General features: G+C 38.1%; 2 protein-coding genes across 3 annotated transcripts; both read right to left on the reverse strand.

The window, feature by feature from the left end:
• Nucleotides 1–288: 288 nt before the first annotated feature.
• On the reverse strand, nucleotides 289–16,608 carry tmem201 (transmembrane protein 201). 2 transcript variants are annotated; one of them, XM_071475938.1, is made up of 11 exons: nucleotides 16,361–16,608; nucleotides 15,600–15,720; nucleotides 15,267–15,461; nucleotides 14,994–15,173; nucleotides 12,396–12,754; nucleotides 12,087–12,287; nucleotides 6,581–6,801; nucleotides 5,586–5,648; nucleotides 5,184–5,474; nucleotides 4,774–4,905; nucleotides 289–2,970 (listed from the first exon to the last, which is right to left on the reverse strand). In XM_071475938.1, exons 1-11 carry the CDS (start codon nucleotides 16,468–16,470, stop codon nucleotides 2,873–2,875), a joined length of 1,971 nt encoding a protein of 656 aa, XP_071332039.1. In that variant the 5' UTR covers nucleotides 16,471–16,608; the 3' UTR covers nucleotides 289–2,872. The 2 variants fall into 2 exon arrangements, with proteins under 2 accessions (XP_071332039.1, XP_071332040.1); XM_071475939.1 differs by lacking the exons at nucleotides 289–2,970; nucleotides 4,774–4,905; nucleotides 5,184–5,474; nucleotides 5,586–5,648; nucleotides 6,581–6,801 and having other exon boundaries at nucleotides 7,874–12,287; nucleotides 16,361–16,605.
• Nucleotides 16,609–18,191: 1,583 nt separating this feature from the next.
• Nucleotides 18,192–19,718, reverse strand: foxl2l (forkhead box L2-like). Its single transcript, XM_071475940.1, has 2 exons — nucleotides 18,639–19,718; nucleotides 18,192–18,547 (listed from the first exon to the last, which is right to left on the reverse strand). Exon 1 carries the CDS (start codon nucleotides 19,557–19,559, stop codon nucleotides 18,738–18,740), a length of 822 nt encoding a protein of 273 aa, XP_071332041.1. The 5' UTR covers nucleotides 19,560–19,718; the 3' UTR covers nucleotides 18,192–18,547; nucleotides 18,639–18,737.
• Between the last annotated feature and the right edge of the window lie 2,012 nt (nucleotides 19,719–21,730).

Here is a 21,730-nt window from a genome sequence, read left to right on the forward strand (position 1 = left end):
CGATTAACTACAAATCTGATGAGGGAAAGATGCTGCAGATGAATTGTATTTGAGGAAAGGCTGTGTGCTGCTGGTGCTGCTGCTACACCTATGTTGTTCCCAAATGCCAAAGACACATTTCTCTTCAGGCAGACAATAAAAGCTAATCCTACAATGTGCTGTTCATGCCAGAAGGGGGCGAGTTTAGCAAAGCTTGCAGAGCATCCATCCATTTCACACATCACCTAGAAACAGCAGATTGTTGTACCAGGACAGGAAGTAGACGCATTACACTAAAATAATTTAAAAAAACAAAAACAAACACACTTTATTCCAAAGTATTGGTCCAGATGAAACAAGCCAATGTTGTTCCTTACAATCACAGACCAAACAGCTTTTGCAGACAAACATTTGCGTTGCTGAACCATTAGTGAAAATAGTGATACAGAGAACATAAATTCATACTTCTATTTTGATTTAACATAACAGTGATGTGAAAAAAAAGCACAATACTTTAATTACACTTTAAATACAAAGTCAAAAATACTATTTTAATCTTGAACTGAACAATGATGAGGTTTGTCTCATTCAGGAAAGTTCAGCATGGCTGAAAGAGCATTTACATTTCAACATGTACATGATCTTTCAATTAATGAGCCTTCTTCAGAGAAGAAATAAACATACTCTAGGTTACACATCACGTACAAAAGCACAATTTTGTATCCAGTATGTTGAAAGGTTATAATAACTTTCAATAACTATTATTCATTGTAAGCTTGTCTAATGATAGTTTTCTAGACAATTCCCATTTATTTAGATGTCTTTCAGTAGCAAGTTTTAGTTTTCTCAGATGTTTTATATTAATCTCAGTAATTATGTTTACTCTGAAATCAGTTGCATGGTCATTCAGCAATACAAAACAATTCACGTGAAAATAAACAGCCAAAAGCCTAACAACATATGATGTTTTACATGAGAAACAAGCCAACTGTAACCCCTTTACACACATCTTACAGATGTCCTAATGTACAACTTTTTGTAAATCATATGTTCGACATTGTGAAAACAATAAATCAAACATCTGTGCTTTAAATCTCGAAATTAACTATTTCAAATAATATAAAGAATTATACATATTCAAAACACAACACAACCAAGCACAAAAAAATTGGAAAAACATTTCAGAAAAACAAGTGCAAAAATCTTTCCAATGTAAAATATACAGTTTGAAGTTATAAGAAAAGCCTGTATACATTTTACAGCTCAGTTAACTTCTGTCTGAATCGCTGCCTTTTTTTTATACAAACATCACATAAATGTGAACATTATCATTTTTAAGATTAGAAATAACTTTTTATTGCACTTGACTTAAGGAGTTTTGTCCCTTGCAAACTAGCCTGTGAATAGGATATTGAGAAGAGATAATAGAAAATGAATGGTTTGGTGAAAGAACAATTTATATAGTAACTGTGACATATCACCTTTAACAGTATAGAGTTTGACACACAACTCTTTCCCAGCTGAATAAACAGATGGGTGACAAATTAAAGGAAAAACCTGAATAAATGAGTGGAGAAACAAAATCAGTGTAGATACTTCCACACAGGTGCACTGCATGGTACAATTAAACATGCTCTGTGGCATCTTCCCAAACACTTTGAGTGTTTTTCCCTGATTTATCACCCATCTGAACATAGACAATGGCAAACACCAGTGCTATGAAATTCTGACATTATAGAGTGAAAATCTGTAGACATTTCAAAAATGCAAAACCAATTACACACCACAAATATAACATGCTGCTTAATGCTTTCTTATCTTTGGCTATTGTAGAATGGAAATGTTATTCACTTGGAGGAGATAATGCACTCATCACAATCAGTATACCATAAATTCACAAAACAGTGGCCAGTGTTTTCATTTACCTCCCTTATTATTTGGGATAGCCCCTTTTTCTAATTTCTCCCGTTCCCCGGTTAACACAAACCAAACTTTTTCAACATTTACCTGTTGTCTTGATTAAATCGGTCTGTCCATTTCACATCACCAATTATATGCCATTATACCATTATAGCAATAGTCACATCAGGCATTCCACTTTGCCTTTTCCCCTGATCAATGTTAAGTTGGCTTTTCATGTGAAAAAACATCAAGAGGTGTTGTGTTTTGTTTACGATCAGGAGTACACCACAGAAGAAATGATTAGAATTAATTAGAGTATGAAAACATTATTTCTGTTAAAAAAACAAAAAAAAACAAAACTGAGAGGTGAATATGACATGTACTGAAATTATGCTCGAATTAACATTTGAGCTGTTGTAGTAGGCTACAGATATATGTAGCTCTATGTATTTGTGACTTCACCATTATTTCAATATCAACTTTTACATATGAGAATTTACACTAAGTCGGCATGAAATAAACCTCTGTGTCTGAGCAGTATCAATTAAACAGTACAGGTTTCTTGCACATTTCACAGCATGGTTTTTAAAAAGCCATCAAGCATCAGTGCGAGAAATGAGACTTTTAAAATTAATTAAACATGCACCTGTGTTCATATATGAGGAGCAGCGGTGACAAACCAAATGATGTAACAAGGCAAGATCAGAAAAGCCAAAAATATTCTTAAGCAGTCATGACCCACAAATTCAAAAATGTAACATTTGATTTCACCATACAGTTTTTTTCCAATCAAAATGGGAGGTATTGCTGTTGAAACTCCATCAGCTGACATCTGTATTTTTACTAAGCACCAACAAACAATAACTGCCAGATGTTCTCTGGCATTGCTGAATGACCTCAAGGTCTACCGACATGACAGGGTCATCAAGGGCCAGAGGCTGATTCACTCTGTGCAGGTCACAAAAAAACAGCAGCAGACCTCATCAACAGTTCATCTCCAGTAGTGGTACATACAGAAGCAGCCGAAGAACAGGTTGGCAGTCAGGCTCACTATTAAAAGCCCTGGCAAGACAAGACGCTTCACAAAACCTGGAGATGTCACAGAGAAAGCAAACTCATTTAATGAGGATCATCATCATTATTATGCATCAATGTGGCATGAAGGTTTTTCATTTTGTGCACATGTTGCTGATCAATCCTTGTATGTGAAAACATACTTGGCAATAAAACTGATTCTGATTCTGATGTTTTACAGTTATGTTACTGTCAGCCAATATATTTTTCCTGACAACTGACACAGAAACATGTTGAGCAGACCATGACAGTGCATTTTTAGAAAATACAAATTGCATACAACTGCAACAACTACATACTGACCTAAATAAGGCAAAGTGGGTATCAGCCTAATATCACCGATCCATATCAAATACACTCTACTCATTTCATTAGGAACAGCTATGCTCCTGCTTATTCGTGAAATTATTCAATCAGCCATTTATGTGGCAGCACTACGATGCAAATACAGGTCAGGAGCTTCAGGTACTATTCATATCAAACATCAGTGTGATCAAATGTGATCTCAGTGACTCATTGGCATGATTGTTGGTGCCAGATGGGCTGGTTTGAGTATTTCCAAAACTGCTGATCTCCTGAGATTTTCACATATAGCGGTCTCTAGAGTTTATTCAGAATGGTGTATAAAAAAAAAAAAAAAACACCCAAAGAGTGTCAGTTCTGTGAACAGAAATGCCTTTCACATGGGGCTGGAAGAAGGACTCTGAACTTAGAAATGTTCACTGAGTCTCACTGAGTCTGGATTAAGGGAGTTTTTATGAATTTTGCCAGAGTGAAAAACCTTGTACTCTTGGATACTGTATTTTCATATATGCTCCCCATCCCTTTCTTTGAAATCTTATTTTTCTTGATGTTTTCTTGATGAAAATATTCACACATTCAAATCTCTCAGGTCCAGGCTTGTTGGAAAATGTCACTTCAGTCTTGAAAAGAAGAATATCCTGCACTTTGCTCTTGCTCAGCATCACAATTTATCAATCATCCCAAAGTTTTTGGTCTCTCTAGACCTTCGTCAGAGGTATTTTAAACAGTTCTTTCAACCATGATCTCAAACAGATAACACTCCATCCATCTTGTGTGGCCAGGTGTCAGAGAATTATTCTCTCGGGGGAGTGTCTTTCAATCATTCACAGTGACTTGTGTGTACTCTGCCATGTTATATTATGCAGAAGGAAGAGTAAAAAATATATGTACATATACAAAAACAAGTGAGAGATCACAATATATAATAAAATCTACTTACAAAATTATTTATAGAAATTACAACTTATTGAATAATAACACTGGCTTTTCAGCTTTCATAAGTCACTCAGTATGGAATCAATAATAACTAATAATAACTAGTTGATCCATCTATCCATCCATCCATGGAATGTAACATGGCAGAGTACACACAAATCACTTTCAATGATTTAAAAGACACTCCCACGAGACATTAACTGTCACACGCTGGTACACAATATGGGTGGAGCATTATCTATTTAAGATCATAGCTGTGAGAACTGTTTAAAAATATCTCTAACGAAGGTCTAGAGAGACCGAAACATTAGGATGATCAAAGTAATTACCATGGAGCATAGACTCTAATCAGGCCAATTTATTTGGATTTCACAGTCCACAGGGACGTACATATGAGCAAGCCTATCTTTTAAAACTCTACATCAGACTAGGAGTAAAAAAGATTTTTAAAAGATCAGAACCAAGATGTGGTTATGACAACCAGTTAAACAACAGGCATGAAATCAAAATTGAATGATTTCTGCACATTTCAGATGCAGAGGTTCCATCTTGCAAGCATGCTTAAATCAGAATGCTTACCTTTTGAAGGAGGAGCAGTGCTTTCCAACCCCTGTGTCGTTGTGCCAACCACGCATGCAGAGGACCCTGAGGAGCTGCCCGTTTCGCTCTTCTCTTCCTTATCAATCACACTGCCGTCTCTCAAACTCAAATCTGCAACCAGGTAAATCATCAAGTCATGAAATCAGGTAAATCATGAAGCGATGCATATTACCGACCAAGCATGAAGTTAAGAAATATGAGGTCCCTCATGGTTTTGAAATCTTTTCTCTCTTTAAAGCCACTATATGTAGGATTTGAGAATGTTTTACTTTGCCATCTGGTGGTAGTATCATGAATGACACTCACTGCAGGCAGACAGCAATGCATATTGCTACAACTCCCCTACATTGTTGTACTTTTAACAGTTTAACTTTTAACAGTGTACCTACCATGTTGGCTTTGGAAGGGTGAAATGTCAGGTGAAAAGCAGCCACTGTAAATGGGAGAGGCCGGCCCTACAGTGGAATATAATGGAGACACAGGTGGGGGTGAGAGCTTGGGTTCTGGCTCAGTCGAGAAAAGCCACAGTTTTTGGCTACAGATATTGAGGCGAGCAGGGCTGATGAGCGGGCGACGTTGTCTGGCAGATCCTGAACTGGATGTATATGACCCAGCTATTGAAGGAGGTGGAGAGGGGCTTGGGGATGATGGGCGGCTCCCAGACTTCAGTGAAAAGTAGTCTGTGCACAGAAATGAAATGAAAAATGTAAATCAAGGGCTCTCAAAGTGTTAGGAATTGTTTCAAAATACAGGCCTGAGTGGAGATCAAACATTACCAAGAGTTTTAATACCTGAGGGAGGGGAGTCTTTGTATTGTGAGGCTGGTCTGCTTCCACTAAACAGGTAACCAGAATCTGAAAATTCATAAAACATACAATCACACCATTTACCACAACCATGAATGAGGGCTTTCCTTAAACCTGCACTAGGTGGTTGGTCAGTCAGAAACACTACTCCAACAAAAGGTTTATCTGTGTCTGGTAAACCTAAAAATAGGCTATGACTACACATTAGGCCATAACTGAAACTTAGTCATATTTAGTAGTTGTGAATCCATTATTTAAAATGACTTTCTGTCCCCAAGTGCCAATAAAAAATTGATTTTAATGCCATTTTCAATTTGTCTAAATTGAATTGCAAAGTGATGTCTTGGCGACAGTCCAAAAAAATCAGTCTACTGTCACATCAACAAAAATGTGCAATTATAATATTCTAATTAATATTTCAATTCTCTCAATAGGTAAAGAAATTACACAACAGAAATGTGTGACACCCGTTAGAAACAGCATCTTCACTACCAAGTTTGTCCTCCGGAGGTCAGACAAGTTTGTTTTTTTGTTCCCCCCCAATGTTAAGTTATGAGTTTATGTAAACAACAAAAATAAAAGCACTTCAGCATTGCATATCACATTAATCTCTGTTAAGAAATGGCAACACCTTCACCTATTTTTTTTTTTTTTAAGAAAGCAATGGGTCTTTCCCACATTTGCAAAGAGTGGCATGACCCAATTATATGCCAAGCAGCAGAAACTGAAAGTATGGCTGCTGAATTTTATCAATTATAAATCTAGTCTGTATGCAAGGCAGTACATTGCAAGAAGCAACTCAAGATCAAACATGTCTATGCAGCTATGGGAAGCCAATGAAACAAGAACTGTAGACAGAAGTGGGCTGAATATTCCCATTTACCCCAGTTGAAGGTTGTGAAATTACTGCTATCAATCAGCCAGTATTTGATGTTTTTTGTCTGTCAAATCAAAGAGAGAGAAATAATTTTAAATGTTACCTGTCCTCTTGAAGGAGGGGATGGTGCCAAGGGAAAGGGCTCTGCTAAGGCGCCCAGGCAGAGAGGAGGGGGAATCGTTGCACTTGTGACGACTTCGTTGGCAGCTGATGAGCTTGGAGAGATTTGGGGGTGGGGTGGGGATGAAGGAGTCTGCCAGGTCAGGAGAGAGCAAAGGAGGCTGGCTGCTGAAGGGGGGGACGGCAGAGCTGCCTGCAAGGTATCTGCAACACAAGAGCAATGCAATGGTCTACTTCCACATATGAAAATTATGAAACAAAAAGATTTCAATATCAAAGAAGAAGCAAATAAAATACTTTTGTGCAAAAGCAGTGAAGTTATATAAGATGACCCCACAAAGAGCACTTCAAATAGTGCTGAAAGTGCTATTAGTTTGGGATTTTATGTGTAAACAGTCCTCAAATGTGATTTAAGTATCTAGCCAATGTCAATATACAACATGCTTGACATTAATATATAAATTCTGGATTACATAACAGGTACAAGAAGTGTCTGAAATCAAATCAGTGCACAAACTTCGTACCACACAGCTCTATCCATTTATTGCGAGTACTTTTTCCATGGCAGCAGTCTATGGCACAGCTGTCAATAAAACGTTGCTGCAGCTGTTGGACAACACAGAACAGCTAAAGTGCCTGGGGAACAAAAGCTAGAGGAGAAATGCTGCCCAGCAATACAGCTCAACACTCACATTTTCACAACACAGTCTCTGGCCCGTTCATGTTACAAAGTTCAAAGTAGTTTCTTTTCAGTGGCAATCAAGCCTAGTCTGAGAAAAACTAGAATAACTACTTGCAGTTATATGCCTCCACCAACCAGCCAAGTTGCAAGAAATATGGTCACCATCTCCCCTTCTGATTTACAGCATTGAATCATGGCCAGAAGTGTTTTTGCAGTACATTATGATGCGACAGTGAAGTTCCATTCGGATATAAAATGTCATCACTTAATTTTATCCTATTAGACGTGTTAAATTGTGTCACATCCTCCAATGTGTGTTTGTGCCAAATTTAAAGAAATTCCCTCAAGGTGTTACTGAGATATTGCGTTCACGAGAATGGGACAAACGGACGTACAAATCAAAAAAATATAGTGCCTCTGGCCCTGGCTGTTGCCTGTGTGGAGGCATAACAATCAAAGCAGTCATGGCTATCATTAAGCTGACATTTTCCTTAAACGCCAATACTGTGTAATAAAGCTACTATTCGAATCAGACAAACATATCAATGGACAAGACGGTGTGTTTGTGCTGACGAAAAACAAACAGAGGGCATATCCTTTCATCAGTTGTTTATTACATTCCATGTACAGCAAGCATTCCTACAAAGTCTTCAAACTGGAGCCTGACATAAAATGCCAACAACCAACTTCAGCAATTAAACAGCCAAAGACAGCATGTTTCACTGGGTATGTTGCAGGAAACATTTCAGCATTGGTAGAGCTCCATTTCTGAGGCTGCTACATAATGTATAAATACACTGATCTGATCAAATTGAGATATTTCATTAGCTTACTTGTACTTAAGACTGGAATTGAAAATTATTGCTCGATTGTGTTAAAAAGTACCGAAATTTGGCACAGTAACTGTTTCCTTTTTTAAAGTATTGAGTCCTTTAGTGTTTCTGCAACACACATACACACCATACACCACACACTAAAACATTTTGATATAACATTATCACATTTCAGCTACATATTGGATCGCTACAATAACAGTGCAGTAAAAACATTAACATTCACGGTTCCATTAGTAAAAAGGTAGTTCTATAGCTATCACTATTCAAAACACTACAAAATATGTTTGTGGCAATGGTATAATCTTGTAGTTACACATGGCAACATAAACTTATGATTAACATACAAGTTAAAATGGAGTGCTTCAAGAGCTAAATACTTGACACAAATGAAGATTTCCAGTCAAAGTTAAGGTAGATAGAGGGATATCATAGGATAAAAAACATGCACACTAGAGACTTAAAGCCAACACAAACAATTTAGCACAGCATGTAAAACATTGGCAAAGGTAATACATTTTAAGTTGCATCTGACATATACAAACAAAAAGGTAGTATTACTATTATATTATACTATAATTGAAAATTCTGAGAGCCTTCACACAGCCAGATGCAGACCATTGACTCTTCTGCAGTACATCATGATTTATTAAAAACATGTCTGGCTAATATTGATTTGCATGCGTTTTCATTTTGATGATTAGTCAAGTTTAAGATGCAGTCATACACGTGATGCATTTTATGAATGGTAGGAAGTGACTATAGTTCATTAGTGAGACGCTATATTGTAGAGGCTATATCATTGCAATCTTTGCAACCCCCCCCCCCCCCCCCCCAAAAAAAAGGTAAAAGTCAGATCTAACTTCAAAACTTGAATATTTTGCTGTATGAATAGTAAAAAAATTATACAGACTCAATACTTTCTTCATAACTTACAATTGCATCTATAGTGTTTTAGATTTGGCAGAAACTTTTGATGCATAAATTCACAATTTAAAGCTTTGAGATTTCTACACCGAAGGCGCTTGTTTGAGAACATAAATCCATCTACGAGACAGCACAACAGGCAATTTAAACTGTACTCTACCAACCAAATACAATCTATACGCACTCTCTACAGCTATTAATTTGTAACACTATTCATATTACTGTCAAACAAATTATGCACCTTCACTCAATACATTCAAACAAGTAAAAGAAAAATAGTTTATGGCAATACATTGGCGAGGTGAAATGTTAGTGCATACAACTAGTTAGTTTTGTCCATAGGTGTTTTAAGTACATCAACATGTCAGACTGTTGGTACAGGAAAGTCTAGCATTACTTGCAGTGATCAAGTGAATCAGTAAGTGATAAAATCTAATATTTTTAGTAATGCATCATTTTCAGATTTTGAACTGTTGCTAATTTTTATTCAAATAGAATATGAAAGATATGATGATCCAACATCTCAGTTGAGACTTACTTGACTTGAAACTTGGAACGCTTTCTGGACAAGCATAACTGTGCACTGTGCACACGGCAATATTTCTAATACTGCTGAGTTTTTTAGTGGCTTATTTTGCTTCAGTGCAACATGTGAGATAAAACCTTAATTCATGCATCAAGACATGACTACACTCAGCACAGCACTTACAATTTTACATGACACTTGAAAGAGTTTCTGTCAATTACCATATACAGCAGAGTTGAGCACTTCATAATGCTTGCATATTCAAGCACCAATACAACAAGGTCGCCCAAATCTACTACTATGACATGACTACCTCAAGAAAATGCCAAGACAAAGCAAGTACCTGCCAGGTAGTCATCTAGAGGCACTATTTTAAGCAACAGCTTTAAGTAAAGCAACACAGACCCTCAAATCAGCCATTACAATTGTTACTAAGGACAGAGGGTGTTGTTTGTTGTTCAGATTGTAAAGTCCTGCAGCAGATTTGTGACTTTGGGCAAAATACATAAGTTGACTTGAACATAAAACAAAAATGCTTTGCAAGGATAACTGGCCTACAGTGAAGGTCATGCATCTTTTCAAGGCAGAGGAAAAAACTGTCGCATAATACAAATGGAAAATCACAAGCTATGAGATCACCACAATGGGGGGCAGAGAACAGCAGGCTTATAACAGAATTTTCTAAAAAACATTGATGAACAAGTGACTGATTTTCCCAGGTAGCTAAGTGTTTTTCGAAGATTTTCAAATGGCAATAAGCACATTAACCAGTCCTTGCACTAGCCTGTATTAATCCTTCCATCGTTACAAAAAAGGGATGAAATACAATGGCAGCCACTTCACTTCAAACATAGCCACATATAAACGCATGGGAAAATGCTCCAGCTCTGCCTTGAGAACCGATCACTTGCGTCAGCACTGATGTTGTATTCCTAGGAAATTCCTTGCAGACGTCAGTCATAAATAGCGGCTTCAAAGGACGCACGATGAACACTTTTTAGAAATATCCAAGGCCATTCTTTGTTCAGAAATTGTAGATGTGAAAGGAGGCACCTGATCACTCAAACCATATCTTGAGTATGGCCTGCAGTGCGGTCACAAATTAGTATTTCATGCAGTGAGCTGTAGGCTACATCCACACTAATATGTTTGAGTTTTAAAACGCATTTCCTTTGCTACATTATGCCTGGTGTCGTGTCCACACTTCTCTGGAGATTGAGCCCATAAAACGGAGACTTTTGAAAACGCTGCTGGGTTTGTTTAGTTTGAAAATTCTGGGGTTGTGTTTTAGTCTGGACGGGTAAAAACAGCAACATTTTGAAACGACGATGCAGAAACTCACATTCACTCCCTGATTTGGTCTTATCAGTCACAACATATCCCTCCTGATTCATCACGCTCCATCACATGACCCTTTTCAGAAGAAAACAAGTGACATCGGCCTTGACTACTAGTGGTCAATGCATGTCTTTGCTAGGAGCCGTGGTGCAGTTACATTCTTCATTTTATAATGCTAATAAATCTCTAGTCTGTTTGTACTATTTTCTGAAACTATGCAACCACTGATGTTTACGCCAGTATGTGCATGCCCAGTCTATGTCAATGATTATGTGATATGCATTCAGGTATGTTATTATGGGCGGAGATTATTTCTGATACTGAGCAAAAAACACCCATTTGGACGGAAATCATTTTTCTTTTAAAAAACTGCTTTAACCTCGAAACATATTAGTGCGGATATAACCATAGTTAGTGAACAATTTTCTACCCACAGCTACACCAGATTGTTAAAAAGTGAGGACATTCAAAATGCTTTTCAGCATTAAAGTACAGTTTAGCATACATAGAACAGTGCTAATTGGGGATTTGAATTTAAAAACATTTTTTTTATTAATTAATAAATAAATTTTTTGTTGTTGTTTTTTAACTCAATCCATCACAAGTCCATAAGGATTTTGCAATACAAGTAATCACCGCTTGAACCGAAAAGAAATTGTGGGACAATTTCCCACAAAACACATTCTGTAAAGTGTACTTTGTAAGTCTATAGAGATGATAACTAAAAATATTTTATTAGTGTTTGTGTCTCTCAATACTGTAAATGGCAAAATATTTTTTACTTCAAGATTTTACACTGATCAGGCAATTGTGGACCAAGTGCATGTGTTCTTGGTCAGGTTTTGATGTGATTAAGCAAGTAGCAAGAGTCTCTTGCTCCTGTCATGAGCCACACAAACACACAAAATCCTGTGCTTTAGGTTTGCATGTCATAACCTCACAGTCATTCACACACAGCAGTAAAATGGTGAATTATAGGTAAAAAATGGACAGCGAATTAAAAACAGCATGCCCTTTGTTTTGTTAAGGAACAACAAAATTTTATAAAATAAAGTGAAACTGAACACTTAGAGATTTATGTGTTCTGATCTGGTTCTAATGAACACAGTCCTCTCATGGAAAGAGGAAACCTTAGATAATCCCATGTTTCAAACAATTTGAAGATTACTGCTCAGATTCTGACCTTCGATATTTGCCTCTTCGTAGACCCAGTGGTTTGCGAGTTGCCACAGTAGCAGCAAAGCTGACTAGGCAACAGAGAGAGATGCTGCTGTGCTTGGCTGTGTCCATCCAACCCGAAGAACCAGCCAAGTAGCTTTCAGCCAGGTACAGGCACAGGATGAGGAACCACAGGACAGAGGCCACAGCATCAATCCTCTTTAACCTAAAAATGCAAATACACATGAACTTGCAGAGTTGTTGTGGTGACTGCTGACAAACTTGTCTGTGATGATCTTTCCAAATGCAACTTTAAATGGTAGCAACTGCTTACCTTGCAGATCCTGCTAAGAAGATAGCAGTGAGGCAAGTAAACAGGCCAACTGAGACGACAGCCAACTGGTTGTCCCTTCCATGTTGCCACACCAGCTTGGCATTTTCTATGGTGTTGTTTGGGATGAGCTCCAGCAGAACCTGCCATACAGGCACATCTCCACTGCTTTTGTTTTTGGGAGTGGATTCATTGAAAGGTTTAGGAGGAGTGACCCCACCACTTAAGGTCTGTGGGCCACTAGGTGAAAGAGTCTGGTCTGGCAATTTGCAGAAAGATGTAACAACCAGGAAAGCACAAAGCAGGAAGGCAAGTGCCCATAACAGTGTGACCCCAATGGGAGACGACAGAGAATAGGAGCTCTGTAGGGGAGAGAACATGTTTTCATTGTAAATACTGACAGTTTTACAACAAACAGAAATCAACAAACTGAGTTAAGACTAAATTTTACATGTTATATTAAGATCAAGCCAACTATACGCAGTGGAGGGAAGCTGATTCATGTTTTCACTTCAAACAAAGACTACACCACTGGTGTGAATGCCAATTAAATGAAACTGAAAAGACATTTTTTTTGCACTAAAACTCAAATAATGATTTGAAATGTCTAAATGTGTCAAAAGTAGGTATATACAAGTAGTAAGACCCCCATCTGAATGGAGTTTAAGTTCTTTTTAGGTTTTTTTTTTTCATTAAGTAGTAGTGTGTAACTGGTGTTACAAAGCTGGTTGACAATTACATTGTTACCCCTATATAGCTGTTGTTGAATTACGATCAACAATCCTGAAATTTCACATACTTCATCAATATTCATGACAAAAAGTAACAATCACAACTTGCGCTTTCTACACTGCATACAGCTGACTGGGGCTTGTATGAATCAAAGGGGCCCTACCATATACACATAGAAAAATACATACATGCTAAGTGACATTAATATTTAAACAGTCCAACATAGGCTGTTAATGAATGTGTGTGCAACAGCTGGCCAATTCACTCTGGAGAAGAACGCAAACCTTGTGAAAATATTGCACCTCTATGGATGTTGGCAACACATGTGATCTGGATATGGAAAAACATTTCAATTTGTTTGTGCACACAAAAACAGAAATTTGGGCTTGAACCATTTGAAAAATTAAGTTATACAATATTGAGCATGGGTCGAATATGTCAGCACTCTAGTAATGCCCAAATGTTAAAGTGGTCCCATTCATTTGCACATCATTTGTGCACATTTGTTGACGCAAAACAACTATCTATGCTTCATTATTTCTCAATTTATGACAATTCTTTGTCTGATATTTAATGCTCATCACTTAAGGGCAAAAATGTTTGTTTTGCTTGAATGATGTGCAAACAAATGACTCCCCACTTTTGGAGGTATTTTGATATCTGTGGTCTATGCTTAAGAATACATTCTCAAAATGGTGCAAGCAGAAGTTTTTAATTTTGCTTGCACAAACAAATAATGGTTTTATTAATATCCTAATCATTTGGGGTGACAACTTTAAAGAGGAACAAAATTAAGACTAAACTGGTGTAACTTTGTCCTGTACACTTATGTTGTGAGTCCAATTTTATTAGAATTTTTCAGGTGAGTCTGAAAGGCTGGTTAACTTAAGTTTTATCATATCATCTGTTTCTATTTGCCTGGAAAGAAAAATAGTGCAAGTAATTTCTGGTGTTGAGGTAATTAATTTGTGAACATTTATTATTACAGCTACACTACCAGTTAGAATGTTTTACAATACCTTTTTCTAGCTGATTAAATTTACTTAAATCATTCTCAGTCGAATTCCCAATAAAGTTGTTCTCATTTACATATTTTTCTATTTCTGTTGTCAGACAATGGAACAAGTTTGAAATAGTGATTGAAACACAGCCCATTAAGACTATACGTTAACTTCCAAACTATTTCCAAGTTTCTGCTCTGTATTGTTACAAATTATGATTTTATAACCACGAAGTTGTCTGACAAAAATCATAACATAAATCAAAGACAAAGACTTCGCTGTGACTTTGTCTACATTTACTTGTAAAATTGCTCAGTTAAAAAGTTAGAGGTGACAGAATATCCTTCTTACTTTATCTCTCACACAGTGCACAGCTTCTGTCTTGGACCCACAATTAGTTTTCAACTTCTGTATTTCCTCAAAAAGTGATTGGTGCCTTTATTTACTTCAGCTGCAGTGGGTAACAGGCCTTTATTTAAGGCATGCTGGTAAGAGAGGCACGTCTTTATTTACACTTTCCTCTGTATTTTAGTATGAAGCCTCATTTGTAGTCGTTATGTCTTAATCAAGACAGGATGTCATGTGTCATTCTCCCTTTAAGACTGAGTGCAGTCTTAAATATGTGCTTCTCCCATTAAGACCAGATGAGATGCACATGGGTAGTATACAATTACATTGTTTTTAAGAAGTGGCCTATGAAATGGAATTGTGATTCATTGAAATTCATGTCAGGAAGGCAAAATCCATTATTGGAAATATATTTTGTTTGTTTTTCTGGTGGTTTTAGCTCGCAAGAAAGTTATAAAAGCCATGGTTCGAACAATGGCTATGGCTAGAGGTAAAGATTCACCTGATGCAACACACTGACCTTTGCAAAGCTCTTGATTGAGTCTCGAGTGCGCCGAAGTTGATGGCTTAGCAGCACTGTACGTAGCTGGCGGTTTTGATATTTTATGTAGTACTCCACTGCTGTCTGACAAGGCTTGCATAACTTATAGGTCTGCTCCAGGTGGTGCTTGTAGGCTTCAATTTCCTCATCATAGTTTTCCTGCAAAAGAAAAAAACAATAACAGATTAGGGATTAATCTTTGTGACAGTATATGTGTGTTAAAGTAAATGGAAAGGCGTAAAGTATACATACATCATCCCTTGGGATAAATGAGGCCAATTGCTTGATCTTTGTAGACTGGTTATTATTGCACTTCCTGCAAAGCAACATCTGACAGTTCACCCACTGCTGTGTCTTGGGTGTCTCAGATGAGGGAAGGCTTCCAGATACTCCATGGTTGAGATGTGCCTTATACTGAGCTGGGATGGTTTTATTATAATCCCCATTCTGAAAACAGGACAGATCAACACAATGGAGAATATAAAAACACTCATCTCACAACATTGGCAACAAGAAAAAACTAAATCACTGCAGTTTACTGAGATGCCAAGAAAATTTCACAGAAATTGTACTTTTCTTACTCACCTCCTGGAAGCCATTGTACTGGTCACAGTTGGGACAGTCCCAGCAGTTCCTGTTCCCATAAGGCACCACTGCGTTCTCATTACAGAACCAGCAGTTGACATTTGTATGGGTCGGCTTTTTTCTGTAAGGAACAGATGGAGTTCTTCCATGATGCAACAAGACACTGTTAATCCAACCTGTCTTAAATTCAAATGTATCCCACGGGGGTTCCAGGACCACATGGGTCCTTGAAGTGCTCCCAGAGGCTCACCAGCGTATCACTGCTATAAAAATGATGAATATGTACCAGCATCTGGAGCACACAGTCTAAATCAGGTCAATCCGTTTGGAGGACTTTGGCGTGCAAAATTTTGTTGTTTGTGATGACAGAGAGTGAATACAATCACGTTGAATCAATATTTAATAAAACAAATATGCAGACAATAGTTTTCAAAGACCAAAAAAATCAAAGGAATCGATGCATTCAAGTAGTGAAAATAGCTATTAATCTTAATGTTAGTGTCACAGAACTAGGTTAAGTTAGTTAGCGACCACGGCTAGCAAAGTTAGCACATGGGCTAGCATAGATGAATAAACCACTCTAGGGAAACGGGAGATATATTCATGACATCCGCTGCCAACATTTTATATTGAACACCACCGTTATTATTATTATGAACAACCAATGCACATTTCAAACAGGGGTTGCTGACTTGTCCTAACGTTAACGTGAACCTTGCTAAAAACAAACGCGGCGGTGCAAAATTTTGAAGTTAACTTACCTGGTGGCAATTTTGTATATCAACGCTCCACCGGCGAAAAACGCTGTAACTCCGACTCCTCCGTACATCAATTCAGGGTATTCCAGTAGAAGCTGGTTAAACGCCTCCATTTTGCACTGAAATTAGCGATAAACAAGATAGGAAAACATTGGAATTTAGTGTTTTAACGGTTTAGCAAAACACGGCGCCTAGGCGCACGCGGCAACCGATCCCCTTTTTGTATACACCCCGTAACGGAAACGGAACATGCGTAACCGCCGGGACGCGTCCAAATATTGTTATTCAATCTTTCATTATTGACTGTACCGTTCACTAAACTAACCACGATTAAATTATCACCTAAGACCAAATATTTAGCCATAATTTGAGCGCTTTCGTGGGACACTGTCGCTGAGATAAGTCACACCAAAAGAGAGCGTAGTGTTGTAGTGTGATAGTGTTGGAATGAGGGGGGGAGCGCTGTCTTCCTGTCCCTCGCTGAGTTTCTGCTGCATTCAGGGTATGTCGACAGAATGGGAAAATTTGGGAAAAACAGCCATTATTATTAAAACAGGCATTATTCCAAGTTGTTATCCCTAATGCTAACCTTGTAATTCCACCAGATAAATTATTTAAATTAACTTGTTGTGTAACGTAAGTAAAACCAGATGCAAACAAACAGTGTTTGGCTGAATAGCTTATAGGCCTATGAGTTGAATTGATTTACTATTAGTGTTAATACTGGATTTTTATGTTTGATATAACTAACATTTGCAGTAATTCAGACAACATTTGTTGACATGCGTGTCTCATTTCACCAAGTGGAAGATATTGTCGAAATCCCCGAATCGGAATGACAAGAGGCTGGCGTAATTGGATTTTCCTACTCTGCTCTGTATTACTTCAACGCAACAAAGCCTGACATTGTAGCGTACCACTATTTTATGATCGTTGGAGTGGTAATAGAAACAACGGGTTTAAAACACTGCATTAACCAGTCTTTTAACTTGTATGCTATCAAGAATAATTAATGTCGATAGCATCAGTTACTGATTTAGCTGCATCCTATGAGCTTCCTCTATGGAAGAAGTGGATACACTTGGACCTTTTACTTAAGTAAAAGTGTCACTATCACCGTGCGGAAATAGGCTACTCTATACAAGAAATAGGTCCTCAGTAAAAGCACATAGTAATATAACAAGTAGCATTGAAATATTCTTAAAATACCAAATGCAATATACAAAATATCTAAAATATAATGGAACCTCACTAATGAATTGTGTATGTTACTCACTTTTGTTTCTGTTGGTTTTAGATATGGATATTTCATTATACTTTTAGTCAAATATATCTGTTTTTCAAATTAATTGTCTTCATTCTTGCTCAGGTTTGGCTAAAACATATAAAATTGCATCAGATGGACAGGATTTGTAATTTCTTAATATTTTAGTGAGATTGACCACGGGTCTACTCATTTTTGCTGTAGCCTATGCTTTATCGACCCATTATGTTTTTTATAATTAATTTGAATATGGAAAGTTACTAAGAACTAAAGTTACCAAATAAATGTAGGGTAGAAAGTCCGATATTTGCCTCTAAAATTTGTAGAGTAGAAGTAAAAAGCAGAAAATACAAATACTCAAGTAAAAGTAAAAGAGGCCTACCTTAAATTTTAATCAAGCGCAATAGCCTGTGCAAACGTAGTTTTCACTTAATTTTACTATTCACCACTGCATTTATGCTCTTGTTCATTACTAGGCTACCATAATAACAATAATAATAATTAGAATAATGACTACATTTCCGCTATAATGAATACTATAAGAGTAAGTCAATCCATTAGACAATAAAATGCAAAAATAACATTTTATTTGAACAAACATGACGTAGTATTTTACATCAATTAAACATTCTTCAATCGAATAAGAAAACTGATCAGTGCTTCAGTGTCACCAATTTGCATAGCAGCTCTGACAATTGATAACAGCAGAGAGAAGAAATAAATAATAAAATAGTTACACACGTGTACGCCTGTTCAAAATGATAAAAAGTAAGAAGGCAGGCTATATAAAAAAAAAAAAAAAAGTTTATTTGGTTGCAAAATAAAACATAAACTGAGCCTCATACTTAAATCAACTGTCTTCCTGCTGTTCACACTTGATCGGTGCCATTTTCTGAGTTCTTGACAGTAATTCCAGAAAGCGTGGCCTGTCAGAAAAAAAAAGTTTACCAAAAACTGAACAGTTTCACATAGTTAATAAATGTACACCTCGTCAAACTACCGAACCATTAAGCCTACCTTGACCTGACAAACGAATGACAGCCAAAATGAAATGATGAAACAGGTGAACTTTTGAGTCTGCGAACCGGCCGTCGGTGGTCAGAATAACTCAAAACTCTACTGATCAAATGGATAAGCAAGCTGCGCCTCCGACTCCCTTGCATAAGAGGTGAACTGCTGGTAATTGCATGCCACGGAAACGGTGCCTCCGTCGGGGCTCATCGGCTGGGTCACTCCGCCGTAGGGACACCCGTTGTGAGGGACCAGCACGGGCAGGTGGTGGTGATAGGCGCCATAGGGAGTGTGGTGGTGGAAGTGGGCGGGAGGGCAGTAAGAGTTCATCGGGCCGCTGGGGGACAAGCTGCGGGTGTGTCCAGTGATGACCTGGGGCGTCGGGTACCCGCTCGGCTGGGACGAGCTGGGCTGAGGCGGACACAGACCCCAGGAGCTGCTCACGTAAGGCTGCAGGTAGAGCGGCTCGGGGTATTCCACGGGGTTCCCGGTCAGGTAAGGCGCGCCCGGTGGTCTGTAGGGTCTCCTCACCCTCCTCCGCCGTCGATAGTTGCCCCTCTCAAACATGTCCTCAAAAGCGGGGTCCAGCATCCAATAGTTGCCCTTCCTGTCCCCTCCGCTCTCCCGGCGCACCTTGACGAAACACTCATTGAGCGACAAATTGTGTCTTATACTATTTTGCCACCCTTTTTTGTTCTTCTCGTAGTAGGGGAACTTGGAGATTATATAGTTATAAATCCCGTTTAGGGTTTGTCTCTTGTCATGGCTCTCCTTGATGGCCATGGCGATAAGAGCCACGTATGAATAGGGCGGCTTCTCCAGCTGGCCACGGTCCTCCGCACCTTTGGGCTCAGACGGGTGCAGGTTGGAGCTGATGTCCAGGAGTTGCGCTCCCTGCTCGGCTGGGAATTTCTCGTCTGCATCCATGGCTCAGGTATCCGCTTGTGCGTCGAGTTGGGGCAAAAAGCTGCAATCGCTACGATTGTGTCCACAGGTGCACACACTCCTCCCACAGGTACAGCTGTTATCGCCTTCTTTCATCTCGCCGTGTTTCTCATACACGGTTTATGCCTGTGTGGGACTCGGCTACCGCGCAGCTGCAGAGGTTGAACCAGGGGTCACCCCACCGCGTTTTCAAAGTAATCAAAATAAGAGAGACGATCAAAGATGTTACATGGCCCTTGTCTTTACGTAGACCCACATCATCTTTGCTATGTATCCTTTTTTATAAATCATTTGCAACATGGACACACCGCAGGCTTTTGACCAATGTAAATCTTTTTTTTTTTCAAAGAGAACCACTAAAAACTTAAAACCCCTTCAAAACTTTTGTTAATATTATGGTGAAGCTACATATAATATGAAAAAAAAATATTGAATCCTCAATGAACAAACAAACCCTGAAAGTGTTTTTGTTCTTCTCTTGCATTGGTTTATAGGGTGTTCATCAACTTATTTTTAGTAGACTGAAGCTCTGCATGGCCCCAATAGAGAAAACATAACACTTAAATTAAAAATAAATAAACCCTGTATTAAATGTTAGGTTATGTATGCATGCAGATGTGAGATATTGTTTGTGCTGTTTTTAATGAGACCTCTATCCTGAACTGTGAAAGGAACAACATGAATGCACAGACACACACATACACAAACATCCTCCTGATTTGTAACCTAGGACACACAGGTGCTTTTTTTTTTACAGGTTCATACACTGTATCAACTCAGAGGCACATGATAGTTGGGTATTTCCAGCACTTGCAGGTATCAGAGCCCAGCATACCTCCCACATGCAGTGGGGCATGAACAGCAGGCCTGTCTGTCCGCTGGGGATGGTAGATAATGATCACCTGCTCTCACCAGACAGTCTGTCTCCCCTGAACTGATAGGGAAACACAGATCTCAGAAAGTGAGCAACCGAGGCAACTACATCTTTGGCAAGGACTAGAGGATATTTTGGATTGACCATTGTTACCACTGGAGGGGTAGCTTAATGAGAAGCGGAAGCAGTTACTCAGATCCGCAGGCGATGTCTTTATCGTTACTCTCCTGAAAAAGTTTAGAACAGTGCAATACAGTTAAGGAGACCGTGACTCTGTCTGCAAGTAGTCATCAACTTCATTTTAATGAACAACCATTACTCACACTCTCAGAAACGTATTTTAACTCCATGATACCATGGACAGGACAGAGAACTACAAACAAAAAGATGCACAAACCGCATGGTTCTATGGTTTGTCGTAATGTTATAGTAAAAAATGTCAAGATTTCATTCAACAATCTGTCTCCCTCAAATTACATGAACACATTTTTTTTAACAATAATTTTGCACCAAGCAGGCTGAAGTACTGAAATAACCAAATATGGAAGATCATGCTGTTAAACAGGGTAGAAACTAATCTTTTCCCAAGTCTGATGGAAATATATTGAGACCTAATTATTGGACATCAAGGAGCAGTTGGTCAATATATTCGCAATTGATTAAAGTCAATACAAAAAATAAAAGGAAAAAAACATTTCAGGCCATCCTGTAAATAAGATCATCACAGCGGACAGTTTTTCTCATGGATGTGGTCAAGCCAATTATGAAAATATTTGAAATGAATATATTTAAAATGCGAATATATATAATAAATATCAATTATAGGATGATCTTGTTCAGGATTTTGTTTTTACAAAATCCAGGCCACTTTTACTGATGTTCACACGCTGGGCAAGAATGACTCCTGACAGACTCATATGTCTCATCTGCTCTGTCAAACTTCCCTCTCTGATTTCTCAGTTTTTAAAATAAATAATAGAAACGACAAAATGAGAGCTAGCTTTTCCTCCTGATGCCATATGAGCAAAGCAAGGCACCAGACTACACAGTCTGTGTAGTTGAAGCTATCTGGCACTAAAGAAGAATGCATCAGAACTGCCAAAAACAAAGTGCATGGACAGCGGAGGATTAAATGAAGAGTTACAGCTCTTAAATTCCCTCAAATGGTCTTTGATATAGGACTCAATTTTCCTGTTAATCTGGTAATGATTATTGTGTTATTATTACAATAACTGGAAAGTTGAGAGGTTTTTGGAGATTTGTAACTATGATTATAAGA

The sequence above is a fragment of the Trachinotus anak genome, unplaced genomic scaffold (genome assembly GCF_046630095.1).
Source record: "Trachinotus anak isolate AG129_WGS33_773 ecotype Australia unplaced genomic scaffold, CSIRO_AGI_Tana_v1 ptg000004l, whole genome shotgun sequence".
Taxonomy (NCBI): domain Eukaryota; kingdom Metazoa; phylum Chordata; class Actinopteri; order Carangiformes; family Carangidae; genus Trachinotus; species Trachinotus anak.